Source organism: Melanotaenia boesemani, chromosome 15 (genome assembly GCF_017639745.1).
Source record: "Melanotaenia boesemani isolate fMelBoe1 chromosome 15, fMelBoe1.pri, whole genome shotgun sequence".
Classification (NCBI taxonomy): Eukaryota; Metazoa; Chordata; class Actinopteri; order Atheriniformes; family Melanotaeniidae; genus Melanotaenia; species Melanotaenia boesemani.
This window is the reverse complement of record NC_055696.1, coordinates 14,528,301-14,548,129: the sequence shown is the minus strand read 5'-3', so window position 1 is coordinate 14,548,129 and position 19,829 is coordinate 14,528,301. Positions and strand designations below refer to the sequence as shown.

The 19,829-nt window shown below is 39.0% G+C and overlaps 1 protein-coding gene across 3 annotated transcripts in view; it reads right to left on the bottom strand.

Annotated features, from left to right (window-relative positions):
* cpeb4b (cytoplasmic polyadenylation element binding protein 4b) overlaps positions 1-19,829 on the bottom strand; it is a 28,778-nt gene that overhangs the window by 4,692 nt on the left and 4,257 nt on the right. For 2 of the 3 annotated variants that reach the window (XM_042007920.1, XM_042007921.1), the window contains exons 3-10: positions 10,790-10,880; positions 6,974-7,024; positions 4,680-4,703; positions 3,612-3,782; positions 3,346-3,435; positions 2,911-3,029; positions 2,707-2,821; positions 1,776-1,957 (exon numbers count right to left, since the gene is read on the bottom strand). In XM_042007920.1, coding sequence (XP_041863854.1) covers positions 1,776-1,957; positions 2,707-2,821; positions 2,911-3,029; positions 3,346-3,435; positions 3,612-3,782; positions 4,680-4,703; positions 6,974-7,024; positions 10,790-10,880 — 843 coding nt within the window. The remainder of the gene's footprint in view (positions 1-1,775; positions 1,958-2,706; positions 2,822-2,910; positions 3,030-3,345; positions 3,436-3,611; positions 3,783-4,679; positions 4,704-6,973; positions 7,025-10,789; positions 10,881-19,829) is intronic. The other variant, XM_042007922.1, reaches the window with a different exon arrangement.

Genomic DNA, 19,829 nt, shown 5'->3' with positions numbered 1-19,829 from the left:
TCTTAAAAGTTACATATTTTTAAAGTCATCATTTATCAAAGACGTGTCCAAAATGCCCAATATGATTAATCACTCTAACTAAACTAAACTAAAACTAAAAGAAAAGAAATTTGACTCTTGCTTGTAAAAGCAAGTTATTTCCTTAGTGACCATATTTATTTAAGTCCCAAAAAGAGAAAATTAACTAATTTAGGCCAATTATAAGTAGCGGTTTATCTATTTTTTAACATTTTAAACTAAATGTAAACTCCCACCATATATTTCTTCTTTTTCCACTGAAGCTAATTTAATTGGGGATTGTACTATTTTTATCAGATGGATGTCACCGAGGCACTCCGTCTACTCCATCTGCACACCAATTATTCTAATGAGTGTGCACCACTCTGTTATTTCAGGATTTTATTTTCTACACTACATGTACGCGTTTGGTTCTCCACAATAGATGCTCAATCACCTATTCTGCAAATATGGATAACGTTTGTGTGATACTGTAAACAGGCTGTTGTTCACAATGAGACAGACCTGTAGATACCAGTGGGATTCTTTACATTAGCTTGTAGATATATTGTACTACAAGTAAACTCCATGTAAGAGACTTTACACAAGATGTTTTAAAGTCAGAGTAGAAGAAGGGCAGGTGGGTCTACTGAATTTCATTATGACCGACTTGTGCAGGGTGCCTCACTACCATTGCTAACAACAAGATTTAAATAGAAAAAAGCCCTTGTTATTGGCATCGCTCTTACTCTAAGTCAAGGTGTCACCTTTAGTTATTAACTCGTACAAAAACAGCCAAGGCAGTTGCAAAGTGTGAGGGGAAATTATGTGCAGCTTTTCAGACATGACCTTTAATCTCCATTTAAGCAGGAAACATTCAGTCATCACTGTTCAGTCAGCTGCTTTATTTTATCTTTGAATCAAATCTGGCCTCTAAGTTATTCTTCTGTACTGCAATGAATCATCTCTCACTTATTTACCTTTCGATATAACCATTGACAGGTTAATACTATGCCACATACTTTGGTATGTTAGTTAAAATAAACAGAATTATCTGCTAATACTTACATAAAAAAAAAGTTTACTTTTTCAGCCTTAAGCAACTCCACAGAGGTGAAACTAGAGCGAGCAGATGGAAACCAAGCATATCTTTTCTTTTCTGAGTTGTATTTGTTAGTGTTCATGAAAAAAAAAAAAAATGGACGCATTTATAACTTTAGTTTAAGCATCAACTTATTTAGAACCTGCAATAAAATCTCATAAACAAGTCAGAATTACTTATCAACATAATTAAGGAGCAAAGTACTTGATGAAACTGACATGCTTATACATAAAAAATGGCTTAGAAAAAAACCCTAACAGATATTTTCTTGATTTAAGATATTTTCTCCTAGATTCCAGTTTTTTGCAGTGAACAAATAAACATGCTAATAAAAAATAAATGATCTAAATAAATAAATAAATTTGATTATTTCTAAGTCACTGTACATGTTGTATACTTTTAATTTGTTATTGTTGTTATTGTGTTATTGTACTCTTTAGCAAACCAACAAATGTTGGTCGGTGAGTTTCTTTTAACAATAACAATAACTGACCTGGTATCTCCTGCAAAGGCAGTTGAGTCGGAGATAAAAAGAGCAGGAAGTAAGGTGTGTGGGGAGGAGGATGTTTGCATGAGTGTGAGTGTGTGTGTGTATGGTGAGGGTTACAACTGAAGAAATAAGGGGGCTGGAGAAGCGAGACAGAAAAACACCTAGCTCTTTTTTCTTTCCACTCACCCGTTTATCGATTTCTCCATGCTGCAGCTGTACAAAGCGAGCACTGATAGCAGCAATGTAGCTCTGCTGATTAGAGAAGGCGACCCGCCCCGCTCCCTTGGGGTACTTCAGCTCGGGGTCTGTGTCGATGCCAGCGTAGCAAACTCCACCGTACAGGCGGTCCATGATCATGGCCAGCTCCACTGCAGAGAGGGAGATGAAAAATAAAAATTAGTTCAACAAAATTCAGTAATCATGCACATTAAGCTGATAAGAATCTGCAACAGCAGTTTGTTTTTTCTTTTTTTAATAATAGAGTTAACAAACATGCCTATTACTTAAAAGAAAATTCTCAATTTTACTTTTCTTCCTGCAGCGTTTAAAATGGAAATTTAGACCAATGTAATACAGAAGCTTAAAAATACCTAATGCTCTGCTGGGCCTTGCGACCTTGATTATTACAACAGCAGCAGCACAGAGGTCTAAAACATGACAACCACAACACGCAGTACACATAACACTGCTATCAAGAGAAAATGGATTTTAATATTCTGCACAGCTCAGCTTGCCACAGAGAGTTCATTCTAATCCGAGCAGTGTAGGTCAGTGCCTCTGCAGCTCTACCCTGCAGCAGGTCTGATCACACTGCAGAAAAAAAAGCTTTCTGCTGACAACTGGCATTTAACAACAAAACTTGGGTACAAAGCTTGAGAATTAAAAGGATGGCTATTTGCTCTCCCCTGTATGTGTTTTTTAAACATGAGCAGAAATGTGAAACAAACATTAGGAACATTTTAAAGGCCTTTGATAAATTACTGAAAATATGGGAAGAGTCAAAGCCTTGTGAGATGTAGCCTGTATGCGCAGTAGATACTTCATATCTAAGTGTTTTTATTCCAAACACTCACTTGTTGTTACTTCATCTGGATACAAAAAGGAACATGAAGGATACCTGCACGGAGCGGACGTGGAACTCCTCCTACAAAGATGGTTTTCCTCGGATCCAGAGGTTGAGAGCCATCCATCACAAAGTCGCTGTCATTGAGGTTCCACGGGCGAATCTGGACCTAAAATGCAAGCAAAACCAAGTTTCAACTTTGGGAAATGATGAGAGATTCAAGCAAACAGGTGAGTTTGTGTGTGCGTTTCTGCTGACCGGCTTGTCTTTGATGGTGGGGCTGGACACGCACAGGTACAGCTTGCCATCCTCCTCGATGCAGGCATCGATCAGAGCCTGCACTGAGCTCTCATCCTGGAAAAGCAGGAAGGCGTAGCCTGCGCAAAAGACAGCAGGTTTACTGAATCTGCTTGGGCCACCTCAGTACCAACAGATACTGGTGCAGATTACTGTGACAGTCTGTCTGAATATGGCACTCTGCAGTTCAAAGCAGGAGACCATAAGCATGTACAAGCAAACACTTTAAACATGTTCAACTTATGCTTCTGACAACAGCCTGAAGAAAAATGCACAGATGTATACATAAAGATTTATGAGGCAAACACAAAAACTGTGATATGGGATACTTAAGAGATTATCAATATATGCCAAAGACATCCAATAAAGTGTGAACAAGTGGGGATTTAAAGATACCTTTGGGGGGGAAATAGGATTTGCTCTCAGCCTTGTGAGGCCAGTCAACAAACAGATGTCCAAAACGTCGGAAACTTGCCGTTATTTCATCTGAAAGTAAAAATATAAAGTCCAGTCAATGGCACCCACAGCAGAAGGAAACTGTCAGATACGTTGTGTGTCCAGCACAATTCCTTGTTCCTAAATTCCCATTCTCCAAGTTGAGTTAATTACACAACACAGCTAAGATCCGCTTTACCGTCGTGATTTAAATACAACTACTGTACCTTCGTCTATATCCGGGGGCAGTCCACCAACAAAGACCTTGCGTGAGTAGCGCTCCACGCGCTCTCCGTTCTGATGGGGAAAGCAGTGTGGAGAGCCCAGGCCTGCGAGACCCTGATCGCTACGCTCATCGTCAGGGAAACCATCCTCCATGGGGAAAAGAGACGAGTGACCTGAAAGAGGAAGACGAAGAGTATAAATTTACCTCCTGAGGAGAAAAGACTTCACTCCCTCTGCTTATATGCTAAAATCATATCTTTGATATTGAGCCAGTATGTTTTCTTCTCATACAGCATCATGAGAACAACCAAACAAACATAAACATGGAGGTAATGCAGTTTGAAAAGGCATATCCAAAAGAAATTAACTGAATTTTAAAAAGTACAAAATCTATTTAAAGTCATGAAAAATGTTCTATTGACTAGACTTTTTAACTCTGTATTATTTCCCATGAAATTGACATGTAAAGCAACAGCATTTTCTTTAAAAAGCTAACATACATGCAGCTTATCAAACAAACGTTAGTCCTCTGTTAGTCTGAATGGTTTCTCTGTGGAGCGTATGTGTGGTAGAGGCTAAGCTCTCCCTGGCCTATTCCTGCTCCCATACAACCTGCTCTGAGCTGCTTTATAAAGACTTATGCCTGGGTGTTAGTCTTAACTTAAAGCGTGTGCCATGTGTCTACTCCTGTCGCAGTGTGAGTAGATGACTGACTACTTTTGTCTAACCCATTTACTTGTGGCTAAATGCATTGCTCACTTGCAATGTCTGGCTTCATTTTGCTGTATCAATTTTAAAACTGAACATCATAATAAGTAAGAAAAAAAAAAAACACTTCACTATTCAAGATGAATAAGATCACTTTACGAGCTCAAAACAAGGGTCGACACTTACACAATCATGCAGACAAACACTGCATTCAACTTTACATTTACATATATAAAAAGCACTAAATCATTCAAAAACCAGGCCATGCCACATCAAATAACATAACACCACATCTTTACATCACAAAATCAAAGCTAGAAATGTTTCCAATGCACGACACGATATGTGGGATCATCTTTTACCTCGTCTCCTGCTATAATTCCTTGCTGCATGTTAAATAAGGACAAATCAAAGAAGAGGATGTTTATAAATGGTGCATAATGCACTGAACCGATAAAAGTACCAGGTGGCTCGTGACAATGAAGGGATGTTCCATCGTCAGCCTGATTCTGTTAATCAGCAGTGAATCATAATCAGCCTGCGATCCAGTCCCCACACTCATTTCAGTTTTAGCATGTAGTTAGAGCAAAGACGGCTTTCATTTCTTTGTCATTTCAACACAAAAACCCTAAGGAATATTAAAATAAGGATGGGGATGGTTTAAAGTTTAGAAATGTGAATTTATCGCCTTCTCGTATATTATTCTTTCACAATGTAGCAGAAGATTACTTCACATTCAAATGAGATTATAGAGATGATGCAAAGATGCAAAGAAGAAAAAGGAAGGACATCTTAGTTAAACTGCAAGAATTTAAATAAAATATCTCATATGGTATTAAAAAGGAATGTAATTCAATACAATACTAGAATTAGGACAATAAACAAGGCAGCAGAAAGACAACATAATTAAAACTACGTCATAGGAAAAGACTAAGCAAAGTGCAAAAAGAAAAAAAAAAAAAGCAGCATGCACAGAAGCATGCACGGGGACAAGGACTGCAGCTTAGTCTGAATCTAATCGCCAGATCTGATTAGATATGCGACACTGCCAAAACAACTAGGCAACTTATCCATTTCACTCAGCTAGACAGAAAAGTAATAAGATAAAGCAAGTGTGCATAATCACGGGTAACAGTGTGTGTGTTGGGGGAGGGGCTTGACTTTAAATTCAACACACAAAAAGACAAAAAACGGAAGAAATGATCCAGAGATTAAACCTGAAGGAACAGGTAATCACAGGTAATCAGAGAAGGTGATAAGATACGAAGTATACTGGCGATTCAGTGAGTAAAGTAGTAATGTTCTATGAGGCCTAACAGACAAGCTGTACTAACCTGACAACAGTTACGGGACAATAATAACTAGAATAAAATGTGCATATAATAGTAATAATACAATCTGTCCAGTATATCCATTTAATCCAAACTCTTCAAAGGGTGTTGTTTTGTTGTATGACAGCTCACCAATCAAGCAAACCTCAGGATGGAAAATAAAAGTGAAACAATTAAAAACATGGGCACAAGACAATCGTCCCATCTAAAAACACACAAGGAAGGTGAAGAGGGGGCCTAGAACAACCAAGCAATAATCCTCGTCTCCTCCGGATGACTTTTCTAAACCAGATGGACTTTGAACTCTGTCGAGAAGGTCAAAGAGCCAGAAACAGAGAGAGAGAAGTGAGAGAGGCAGGGAAGCAGATTGAGAAGAGAACGGAGAGTGCTATAAAAAGATGTGTGTGAGGGAGAAAAAAAAATAGATTGGAAGTGATAGAGAAATGAGCTGATAAAAAGCTGTGTGGGGGTGAGAGAAAATGAGAGTGACTGGGTGGGAAGGGATCAAGAGAATGAGGAATGGAATCTGCGAATCCTTATGAGGCAGGGAGAAACAGAGGGCTGGTGTGCAGCCTCTATCCGCTGGCACCATCTGTCTCAGGGCTTGATGACAGCTCCTGGTCATGTGATCTCATCATGTGACCCAGAAAGCTTTTAAAGAAAAAGACTGGCTTCTTCTGTTTTGCATCCTGGTCAAAGAACAGAGACACCAAAAGCACCAATACCACAATACATGAAATTCTTACTAAGTCAGCAGATGCATATAGTCAAATATTATAGTTATAATCATCATTCCATCTTATTCTGTCTCTGCTGTCTATCTACTATCTGGCATTAAAAAACACAAACCTTTATCTCTCATTCTTCATTCAGGCACAAAGCAATATGAACAAAAAAAAAAATAAAAGAAGAGGACAAGCAAAGAATTTGCAAAACTAGGTGAAAGGTTGTAGGCAACAGTACTTGTGTGTGGAGATGGCCATTTTATTTTGTGCTGCTCTTCACAAATTAACGGAGAACAGTAAAACGGCAAAAAACAGGGTTACAGGGTACAACCCCCCTCTCCACACACACACACACACACACACACACACACACACACACACACACACACACCTGCTGCACATGGATTTAAAAGAGCTTTGTGTTACAAAAGCTACCTCCAGAAGGAAAGTCTACAACAAACTTCCCACATTTTGAAAAGTTTTTAATCATATGTGGCCAATCCTAATCCAATCTTTTCTAATCTTTCTAACATAAATTCCTTATGATGATCTTAATCAGCTTTTAAAATTAGCGGACTGCGCAGAGGTCACCATACGCACCGTTAAGGGGAAGAGGGTTGTCACTTCCTGGATGGGAGAACCCCAGACGACCTACGCAGGAAGACAGAGCAAAAAAATTATTATATTTCTTGAGGATTTGATGCTATGCCTGTGCAAGTCTGTGCTGAATCCCTTTTATGAACAAAAATGTAATTGAAGGTAGAATAAATTGGTGCCAGCAGGTTGGATGTAACAACTCTGATGATCATACAGCATCTGGGAACAAACAGCTGCTTTAGACAATAATAAAAAAAACAGATTAGCATATCAATATGCAAGAGCCTCAGACCAGAATAACAGATTGGATTCATTTAAAAGATGTCTTTTTTGTTATCATTTTATGCTGTCTGTTTTATTGATCCAGTGTTTTCCTTCAGTCATGTCAGAGCCGGTGATGTCATCACACATGCCCACTTTGACGAAAAAAGAAAAAAAAAGAAAAAAGTCTTTCTTTTTAAAGGAGTAAAGCATAATAAATAGAAACATCACAAGTAGGTATGAGATGTGCTGGGTGATAAAATGCTGAAGCTCAGAGGACGACGATCCATAAATATCACTGTCACACCACAAGATTTCTTTCCTCAGGGTCAAACTACTAAATCGCAAGTTTTAACAGTCCACAGCCTAAATATTTTGTTGTACAATAATTTGATTATTTATTTATTACTTCTTTTTTTAACAGGTCTTGAATCTTGATATGTAGCTGCTTATAAGCACCATTTGAACTATGTTGTCATCGTTGTTGAGTTAAAAGTTCATCAGAAGTGTTTCAGGATGGGCTTTAGCTATGAGTTTTAGAAGCAGACCACATCCATTTCATTACATACTGCAGCTCTAGGACATCAACTGTCCCTCTTCTTCACACTGACCTCCATTTTCTGATCTACCCGTCTTTCTCTGCATCTGATCTGATGCAATTTAAATTGAGTCATTTGCTTTGGATATTTCACCGCACACACACAAATACATGTTATGATGCCAAACAAGCTTCAAAGTTATGCAAGGTCCGCTTGGAGCAGAGCGATAATGAGATGAAAGGGCTCAAATAGTGCGACCATTGTTGTATGGGTACGGACCGCCTGGTGATTGGTGAATACCGATGCCCCTGTCAGATAGAAAACTGCTCACATACTGAACCACACAGAAGAGGGGAAGAAAAAAAAAGGAAAAACACAGAAATCAGAAACGACAACCCATGGCTTCAGGGGACAAGTTCAGGGTGTTTGTGAAGTGTTCAGGTTAATCCAAAACATATTCAGAGATACAAACCTAAAAAAAGATTTTACAGATGAGCTAATTCCTCACTGGGGAACTCTTCATTTAATCTCTCTCTGTAAATTCAAAGTCTCATAAACAATAGGTGCCAACGGTTACACCCAAAAATCAAAGTCCATCAGAGCACAGCCCGCTGCCCGTCATGTTGGATTTGCAGCCTTGCACAGCCTTTCAGGAGCAAGTAGGTACACCACATCCCTGTGTGTCTGCAGGGCTGTGCACAGCCGCTCTGTGAACTTTATTTGCATGCTGCTGGCTGAATTCACATAATGTACAAGCACTGTTAAAGCACAAGCATGATGCACAAGCTCACACAGCACAGTGGTGTGTATGTGTGGTGGCTGAACAGAGGAATCCTTTCTGTCAGTTAGGACAATGCTGGAAGAGATTCAAAGCCACCTCTACAGCATTTTGTCTGGCACGTTCCCTTGCTTCATTGCTCTCACTTTGTTCAATATCTTCAGTGGGGAGGAGAAATCGGCGCATATGTGTATGTGAATGTGCTTGTGTATGTATGGCATATGTGTTTATTGTATTTGTGTCTACATGCATGTATGAGTGTGACAAAGAGCCAAAAAAAGAACAAGGGCTGGCCTAGAGAAGAGGAAGCACTCAAAGAAAATGTAGAGTAATTATGGTTTGCTTTTTACTTTGCTTTGAGCAGAAAGGGACAAACTCACTTAAGTCAGAGCTGCACTTGACACAGCACTGCGAAGGCCTCAAGTATAATTATGATGACAAAGAATGAATTATTTTACAGTGGCCAGGAGCTACAAGTCAGATGAGATAAGTCAAAGATAGGATATGTTGTGATGCATCATGTTGAAGCAGTATAAAATGGGTTATACTATAAATCAGACATGATGAAGAAGAGGTAAAAATAAAGGTCAACTGTGAGGTTTGAGAGAAAAAAAATTATTTGAGATAGAATATATTCAATTAAGTGCTGAATAAACAGCAAAAATCCAAACGTAGCTCAACATTTCTACCACTGTCGCAAAAAAACAGACAAGGGAATTAAATGTTCAACTATCACTGAAAGCAGGAAGTTACATCATCAGAAACCTGTATGATTTGGTTTCTAATGCAGCAAACCATTGAAATAAAGATCTTTATCAGAATTACTCCAACCAGCTCAATCCTCTCAATAAAACAGCTAATAGTGACAGTAACTGCTGGCTGCTATAACCTTTTCCTTTTTGTCACCTAAAAAAAAAGCCAATTAGCCAATTTCTAAACAAAAATGTTCATGTTAAAGCGAGGAGGTAAATAAAATATACACTGATCAGCCACATTATAACCCCCCCATAGGCTAAGTTAATGAGTTAACTGCTTCTCTTGTTACAATCCAAAATTCTAATGGGAAAGTTAAACATTGTTGCACCAAGTACTGAACTGATGGAGTGACAAGGTCCTCCACCACGCTGCAAAACCTGATCAAGAACATTTCAAGAAACACAAGAAGGAGCCGGGACCCAGATCCCAGTGTGATCGCCCATTTCCAGCACTGCAACAAAAAAAGTGCAACTGTTGTTGGGGGGTAATCTACCATTTATTACCATGTGATATTTAAAAAAATATTATAATATGGTTTTCCGCTTCTGGGTATCTATTAGGGGACAGAAGACAAGTATAAGATTGTGTTCAACAGGATTTTGAGCAAAGTTTATACCATAAATTGAAGCAAAATGTCTCAGAAACTTTATGTAACAAATATGTCACATTGGGCTCTTATCAGTTGTAATTGGAGGTAGAATAAACATGTAGAAAATGTTGTTATTTCGCTCAACAGAAATGCATTCAGAAGTTAACAGCAACAATTACTGTATGATTCTCTGCGTCCGTGACAAAATAATCGCAGCTCCAAATGAAGGGATCTATAGCAACAATATTACTAATGAATAGTGGCCAACAGTCCCAGTCCAGATCAGGGGACTATTTCCATTTCTCTCACAAATCCCCTTTTAAATACAAAGCCTAAGCCTCCATCATTCAATCTCCACCTCCTTCTCAATATGCAAGAGAGAAAAAAAAAAAAAGAGGTCATCCTCATTGCAGCGAGCGCAGACACATGAAATGTTTCAGGGAAGGCAGAGCGTTTACCTGACTGCTGCTCAGTCTGACCTCTCATTAGTATTGTTGATGAAAGGACAGAAATGTGTACTGTGAAGAAACTTCTGAGCTATCTTTTGAATAAGTGTGTGTGTTAACATTTATTACCTTGCCTTCAAGTAGCCATTGAGATATGATGAATAATAATTGGTGCTGTTTTCATGAGTAAGAGTGCAAATCCAATCACAACTGTGGCATCATTTATGTATTTTTCTAAATTGCACTCAGTATGAAGTCAACATGGATAAATGCTGCATGTGAGCCATCTACCGACACATAACAGCAAGCTTATTGATAAAGAGGTGATATTTTGCAGGGAAGCATATATATCTGGGAGGACATTAATGCCAACACAGCTGAAAATGAAAGTGTAGTACTGCTGCATGCCTGTTTAATGTTTTATGTCTGATTGAACGTAGAGATCTTCACCTTTCAGGTTGTCTTGCTCAGCCCTCATGATGTCAATCAGGGAGCTCTCCAAAGTGTTCATGTTGAAGCTGTCAAAAGACCTGGTGCGATCCTAAACAGAGGAGAGAAAGAAGACACTTTAAATTTTCTTTACTTCCTTTAAAGCATTAAGATAACAGTATATGACTTTACTAAAAAAGTATTAATACTGTAACTGGAGTTGGAGCAGTTACATTTATCTTTTAATGTAACACTGTAAAGTTACCCTGCACAGGCTAAGAAGCAACACAAGAAGAGGTGCTAGCATTCCTCATTTAGACTTGAAAATATGCTCTGAGCACTTCACACATACCTGAAACACCTGCAACTGAGGTAATAACAGAATTATTAAAAAACAACCAAATAGTGATCTGTTGTTTGGCTTCACTTCATTCTCACTATCACTTATTTCAGAGAAAAATGCAAAAGCCACGACAGATTTGTGTCCATATCTAATTATTTATATCATGCTTTGACATGTGCAAAGACAAATTATTGCCAATATTCAAATTGTGACGTAGCTTTTACAAATGATGCTGTATGTGCCGTGCATGCAGTGTTGTTGGGGTGCTGAGGAAGGGGAGGAAAGGGAGCCCAAGTGCAAATCACATCCAAAGAAGTAGGTAGTTTTTCCAGCTGCAGACTTGGGTGTAGAATGCATCTGCTAAGCAATAAGATGAAACGCCTGGCATTATTGGAGACAAGCAGCTAAAGAGGGTGTGGGTTCATAATATCCTCAATAAAAACATCAGTTTTTTTTTAAGAGTCTATGCTCATCCATGAGCTTCACCTGACCCCCCTTCCTATCTACTTCAAGGAGAGTGGCTGTTGGGAAAGGTCACACTGACACACAGAAGTGAGAATCAACAGATTTAGTATATTTAAATGTGATCACAGAGTGATGCACACATTCAAACTTGTTTTAACTTCACCGAGGAGTGCAATGTCGACACGCCTAAATTTGCACTGCACCCAGCTCAGTACGAGTCATGCAAAACAGACATGAATGAGTCTGAAAGGACATCGCAACATGTGAAAGCAGCTTAACAGCCTCTGAAAATACTTTGACATTTAACTTTAGTCTTGGTACACAAACATAACGAGTTTTTTTTTTTTTTTTTTTTTGCTATTTAGAGATGTATCTTCCTCTATGACAAAGATAAAATTCTCTTTTTGTCCAGTAAATCTCGTTTGTCCTGTCAACCTTTTCTACATCTTATTGTTCTGTGAGATGTCTTGATGAGTTTTACCCACAATCCCTTTTTGCACGCATTCTTGTTTGCTTTTGCAGCTGACTAAATAACTATGCGGAAAAGACATAATGAAAGGCAGCACAATCAGGCCCATGCAAAGCCAGTTCTGACAACTTTGCCATCCCTGGCATACCAGCCATGCTGGATGTGTATGTGCACACAAACAAGTTGCTCCCACCCAGTATGTGTCTGTACACAAAATATGCTCACAGGCTAATAACATGTCCCCACACACAAACACATACTGCCAGTGCTTTGCTGATAAGGTTTCTGTCTTGACTCCACCTCTGCAAAATATGCAGCTCAAAACAACAACTAATGAAAGTGACAAACTCCTTTCGGTTTCCTTCTATTCATACAATAAACTGCTAAAGATCAAAAAACAACAATGTTCATAAAGTTCATCAAATTGTTTGTGTCTTTAAAAGGGCTATACATCCTCCACTTCCCCACATCATACATTCCTTCCTTCCTCTGGAATTTTTTTAACCATTTTTTCCAGTCACTCTCTGATGAATGTCACCTCAAAAGCAGAAATCCCATAAATAGTGTCATATTTCCCAGCCATGCATCACAGATCTCACGCTTCAAAGAGCCAAAAACTCCACAGGCTTCAAGTTGTTCCTCAATCAGCTTTACTTTCTGACTAAATCATGTTCATTTATGTTTATTCTCTCCAAACTGTCTATTCCCCGACTTAAGACTTCTTATCCAACTCTTGGCATCATATCGTTTTGATTATTTCAAAGTGCTGCTTCATAAAGTTTGAAGGAGGTCTGAGAATACACTTGCATTACAAATTTATGTAAATACACAGCTTTCATTAGTTGGAACATACACAGGCAAACTAACTAGATATTTAAAAATACTGAAGACTTGGGAGTCTGATGGTCAGCAAAGATATGTGTGCCTAAAAGAAGAGTCTGAAAGCATCTGATGTGACATGTTTAGAGGCTGGAAAACAGCCACTGACTGAGTCTGACAAGATGCTTGACATACTACACTCACACATGGTGTTTCATCTCTCTGTACCAACATGACCTCTTCTCTTGCAAAATAAATGTTTTTAAAAATAATAAGAACTGTAAACAATTTTATTTTGAAAGCAAACCTTATGACCAGCCATCCTCCTCCCTCTTTCTCTCTCTCTTACTCCATCTCTTGCTTGTTTGTGGCGCAAACAAAAACCAAATATGCAACTTGTTATGTACTGGCCTGCAGTTCTGCATTCTCAGGGGCCAGTGAAGCCTAAATTTATATAATTAAAACTTGTCTGTATATGTTATGTCATGCAGCAACAGAGATTCAGGGCTTTTATAACCTATATTGGCAAAAAGCTATCAAATAATAACCCTGTAAAAGAACTGCTACTTTAAATGAGCTATGAGAAACCAAAAGAAAATCTACAATCAGCACAAAAAGTATCAAACAAGCACTTCTTTCAAATTCATCTCTTGTGGAAAGGCAGACAAATACTCTAACAAAAACATCAACACTGCTTGATCAGCTGTCCTCAGCCTGACTGGTAGTAGTCAGACCTTATACAACAGGCATTACCCAACACATCAGTTAACCAATGAGTAATTGTAGTTGTACTTCAGTGTAATGTATTTGTGTCTTAGCTCTGCAGTAGTTATCCAACAACCAGGTCTAACCTTCAAAAACTGTTACTGATGTCAGTAAAGAGATCCTTCAAATGAAACCCCTCTGAGAAGGAAACCTCGTGGCATAATATGTTACCATGAACTCCACAGAGGTCAAATGCTAAAGGGTTCAGAAAAACAGACCTACGTCTGTGAACCACATGACCGATTGTCCTCGAGGCAGGCAACTCACTTTTCATCCACTCGCTTGTGTTTGCAGAGACTCCTGAATCCAATTCCTACTTTTAGTATCTAATCAGCTACAGAGTGTGGATGGATATCTGGCAAGCTGGCTGGTGAAACAGCCAAACTTCTCAGCTTCTCAGCTGTAGCCTGTAATTTAACAGCATTTGAGCTGGTGCAAATTTCCCACACTGACTGGATGAACCTTCGAAAACAGAAGTGACATGACCGTCTCCTTCAAAACAAATATCAGCTCGGGGATATAAACCCAGATTATATCTTCTGTTTTCTCATATCCGCTTCAGTATCAAAAATGGGCTTATGCCTTTCACAAACAAGTCAAACATTTGAAGAGGAGCTAAAAACAAGTTAAGGACTAGTTAACTAGTTACTGTGGGAGGTAAGCATGACCAGTTAGCATATTCCTGCAGGATAACACATACAGATAGGAAGCAGCCAATGCAGTATTTCCGCATTGCTAGACCAGTTACCACCATCTTTGTATGGTGCAGCATCACAGCCTAATTCTATTATACCATAACTGAATGATGGGGATTCATTATGTGGATAAAATGGAGTCTGTATGGTGGAGTTAACGTCTGGCTGGTGCTCTGAAGTTGCTAAGCATTAGCCTAGAAGGGCACGGACAGTGATTAATCATCAGATTTGTGAATCCTTGTCTCTTAACAACTGGACAGCTGACCAGCAAAGTGCTTACCCTTGACAGATTGTGAAGAGTGCATCCGCACACACACCCACACCCACAGATAGGCATATTCCCTACAAGCAGGGCAGGATTTATAGGGCCGTCCATGTCATATGAATCTATGAGAAATTGCCCACAGTAACCCAAGGCCATCGGTTTAAACTCAAAATATATTGCGATCCATACTTTTCTACTTGCAGGCAACAGAGAAATGCAAGTCATGGTACTTTAATGCAAGTAAAATAGCAGAGATGCCCTTTTATCTTCTCCCTTTTCATTTTGCATGACTCATGAAAAAAATCTGCATGATGGGTTGATTTCTAATGCTGACTGTATCCTGCAAGGCAAAGTGCCTCTAACAAGGCCATGCTGCATTTATGAATATTCAACCAGCAATAGAAAAATGTACAATGAGCGGATACTTGTGCGGCAGGAAGTAATGAAAGAATCACCAAATTTCAAATAATCACTTTAAGCGGAAAAAGCAAGAAACACATCCTCTGAAACTGGGCAAAGAAAAGGAAACAGATTGTTGGTTTTGCCAAGCATTAAAAAGATTTTATTACAATCAATTACCATGGCCTTTATATATTTATTGGTGTTTAGTGACACATTGTGAGCTATCCTGTGCAAACACATTTTGTTTACAGAAATCTCTTAGGTGTAAGAATTACTCTACATCCTTCAATTTAAAGAGCTCAGCTAATAAAACGGGGAATGGCGTGCAGCAAACGGTCGCAGGCCAGGACTGGGGCGGCTCCAAGAAGCTGTAGCCTATGTACACGGGGCGGCTGTTCAACCAGGTGAGCTAAACGCCGCCCCAATATTCCTTCATTTTCAACAGCTGTTCAAAAAGATCAACAAGCCTTAAGCAGGAGGAAGCAGTGATGGCTGTTTCTTGACACTCTGAAACCCAAACAATTTATCATTTAAGTCAAGCATCCGGTGTCTTTAAATAACCCCATATATAGGTTGGGTTAGGCCTAGTCGTCATGGTGACCTGGACTGCTTATTTAAAATAAATATCAAAACATTTCCAAGATGCATTTTGCTAAACTGAATAACAAAATGGATTTAAATAAAAAATAAATGACAATAAAGTTTGAAAATGTCTGCAACAAAGAAAACGAAGCCTCTCAAACGGGGATTAATCTAAAACAGCAAACTAATAGATGTTGATGACGTGGAGTGTTAAACAATTAAACAAGGTATGAAGCTGGTGGTTAACCTTTATCTTATTTTTATCTGCCAATTTATCAAAAACAGTGGAAGACCACCAGAGTGGGCAACGTGAGGGGAAAATTCAATAACGAAACATGATGTAGGAAGGCTGAGTTGATCACATCCCTTACACAATAAAAGGTAAAGTAGCCCAAAGCAAAGAATGGAAGGTGGAAATGGTATTGAAAGAAAGAGGATAATCAGAGGGAGGGAGGGGGCGAGCAGCAAGGTAAGGCATTGTGAAAAAGAAAAAAAAAAAAAGAGAGAAGAAAGGAGACCAGGAAAGGGAAGCAGGTTGAGCGTTTGATGATTGCACTTATCTTTCTTCCTGGTCAAGTATTTCAAAGACCCGTGATGACATGAAATACCCCCTACTGTCAAAAACAACCAATTAATCCGTGTTGGCTGAATGGCCCAATGGTGTGTGCATGTGTGCATTTGGAGAAAGTTCCAGCAGCACATGCATCGCTGGAGAATTAGACTGAACCAACTCTTTTTATTGTATGCAATGAATTGGGCTAAATACAAAATGGCACTTCCACATAATCTTTCGCTTTGTCTTCTTCCTTTGTTGGGATACAAGTGCAGAAGACATGGGTCGGAGACTAATTAATGCTCATGCACATACGGGCATGTACACATACACACAAGTTCTCTTCCTTCCTGTTTCAAGGCATCTTTCAGGGGTGTGAGAAGGGCACAATGAGCCCTGCACGAGCAGTGGAGTTATGTTCTTGCCAGTGCGGCTCAAACCACTCATTAGTCTAAAAGTTAACTTTTCTTTCATAAAACACTATTGTCACCAGGACCTGAGGTAAAATACTGCAACCTTGGGATTCTGTAGGTTGAAGGTAGAGAGACTGGGTGGGTGTTTGTGGGTGTGTGCTCATGTCACACATTTGTACTGTAAGTCTCTCTCTGATCCTTTTTCCATCATGGAAGTCAAACACAGGATGACAGCTGACATTTCTTCTGTAGATGAAGTAGTTTCTGTTGCTTCAACTACAAAAACTAAATGCTACAAAGTGGAGCTACAATAATGATGCTCAATCATCAGCCCTAAAATAGCCCACAGTGTAACCAGTCTAACAACTGCTGTGACCACAGGCCTCACCTATCATGCAACAACTTTACCTTTCTTGTACAGACCGTTAACAGGATAATTCATTACTTGCATGTCCAGGTCTATAAATACAGCGCTGTTTATTGGTTTAGTTTTTCTTTGCCTACAACGGTAATCGAAGCCATGTTCAACAACATTTTCTGCACACACGGTATACACACTGAGCAGAGCACACAGTTTAATAATGTGCTTTCAAAGACACGGCACCATACGTAGCTGCAGATTTTCCTGAGCTACACAAACAGAGAGGAGGGAGCTGTAACCAACAGTTACCCAGGTGGCTTACTGAGACAATATCCTGACCTGGCTTACTCTACCCTCAGGCCCTGCGGGTCTTGACCTGGTCCCCAGCCAGATTTGCCAGTTCAAATCATCCTGGTGCACCTGACACAACAGCAGGCTTCTGACCTTGAAATGCTCAGGTAAGAAATTAAAAGGGGGGGGGAGAAAAAAAAGACAAAAGGAGGAAAAAGATATTGGGTGAAAAGTCTTTTAGTAGATGAACAGTACATTAGCTGCAATGTCCCTGGACACGAGCCCGTCCTGAGTACTAAAGCTGCTCTAATACATCAGTGGGCCTCCCTGCTGCAGCAACAGCCACAGTACTGGAACATCCCCTTCTGCTTGCCACAGTGCTATACACCACTCTGCATAAAATATCTGCCGAATGTACTGGAAGCTGTACTCTCAGAAGCAATTTTAGATTTGCTTCTCAAGGCCTGAAGGCAACAGCAAGATAATACCAAAGTCCTATTACGAAGGGAGGGCTGATCTTTGCACCAACAATTAACAGTTGGAACAAACAATTATCAGTGAAATGTTACAGGAGAGCGAAAGGGTTGCCAGTTATCAGAGCTGTCTCTGCAGAGTTTTATGCTACAATCCATCTTTTCAAAAATGTACAAAGTAGTAAACGGTGTTATAAATTATTTGAGCGACTGTGGAATGGCTGAACAATAGGAATTCTAAAGCAAAAGGCACTGATCCGTCATCTGTCACACTGGTGCTAAAATGGGAACTACGTGAGGCTGATGGTGGAGGACTTTAACATCAGGTTCTTGTAGGGTCTGTTTAGTTCACAAACTGCAAGATTTTATTTACTGGGAGCCTTTTTTGGAAGTCAACATATATGATCTCCATTTTAAAAGTCTTTTATCTGGGAGTAATTTCTCAGCAAATGCACCGAAATGGAAAAAGGAAGTGGTCTAAGACAACTGATTCGGTTAAAGTGGCAGTTGCCAAACTTACAAACAGAATGCGGACTAATACACTTAAGAATGAGTCATAAACGAGGAGGCATTTGACAGATGAACCAGAGTGTTGGTTTTTCTGTGTAGTAATTTAACAATAGTTTCTAGTGTGACAGCTTCAAGATAGCAACCTCATCTATTTGCTCATCCAAGCAAAACATTTTTAAAGCGAAGCAACACTGTTCTGTTAATGCTACAAGAAAGCACAAGATATACTGTATGATTCAAAACCATACACTTACAGTTTTCCAAAAAAGATTCTTCTTTTATAAGCATGAAATAAAAGCTTAGCAAGATTAAATTCTAATTTCCACAGCATCTAAAGTAAACGCTTCTCACTAGATGCGCTGTTAAGCGTAAAGCAAGCGACATAGATCGAAACATCATTAGAAGACTACAAGCAAAACGAAAAAGACAGAAGAGAGGGAAGGGTAAACATATTCCCTGAAGTTACAGACATGCCAAACTGTACCACTCCTTAGATGCACAGAGTCGAGATCAGAGGAGAAGATCTGAGACTGAAGAACTAAATAAGCCCAGTTTATGGTCATTATTTAACGGCTAAACATCTATGTGCACCTTACATTTCCCTAAGAGACATTTTCAGTGTTTCCTTTACATTTGTTCAAGTCTATCAAGGAATGAGTTCACTAAGATCTATGACCAGGCCAAAAAGAAATTGAACATTAGGAATAAAACCAAATTCATTCATTTGTGAGATCAGCTGTCATTTGCACTTGGGAGGCAGAAAAAAAAGTGACCTGCATGCTGCTTCCTGTTGAAACAATCAAGTTCAACTCCCATTAAATATCCTTTCAATTACTGCTTCAGGAGAGTTTGACCACATGGGATGCAGGTTACAGCAGTGAATCAGCATTATAGAAAACAAGCCACCAACTGCACAAACACCAAATCCGACAGCACTGATGTCAAAACTACACACCTTACATTATTTAGAGCTTTTCTCTATACATACCTAAATATTCTAGGAAAAAATTCATGTTCATTTTAATCTAAGCCTTTACTGTCAATTTGTTATTTGTAAATGGGGTTACACTTGCAAAATCAATCCTTCTTTCACATATAGACACACACAGTAGGGCCATTCAACACCCATCCTCCCATCTGCCTCTGCAGAATCTAGAGGCCAAGAGGACAATGCCACTTTAGTTGATCTGATTGAATCACAAGGAAGAGCAACATGCTGCGGCTAAAGCAATGCTAGATTTAGTTTAAATCTGTCATGGGGATGTCACAGATGGGATACTGGAAATACACAATCTCAACTAGAGATGTAACATCACAATTCTGATTTAAAAAGAGAGATTAGATGAGAAGAATGCTTGTTGATGGTATTTTATTCAGTCACTGTTAATATGATTTTATTCAAGTAGGCTCTTTTTTGTAGTTTCCTTTGTTTTAAATGACTTAAAACTATTTATAATGGCCCCTATTGATATGAAACTGGTTTAGACAACCTTGACCCCATGACTGCAGTCAGCAGTTATATCACCTACAGCTTTGCAACATATTAAGTAGAATTACTAAAGACATGTCAAGACATGTCAGTACAAAGGCTTTACTGTTTAACTTCTGCATTATTATTTCTACCTGATAAAAATGAAAAATAAATTACATGGAAA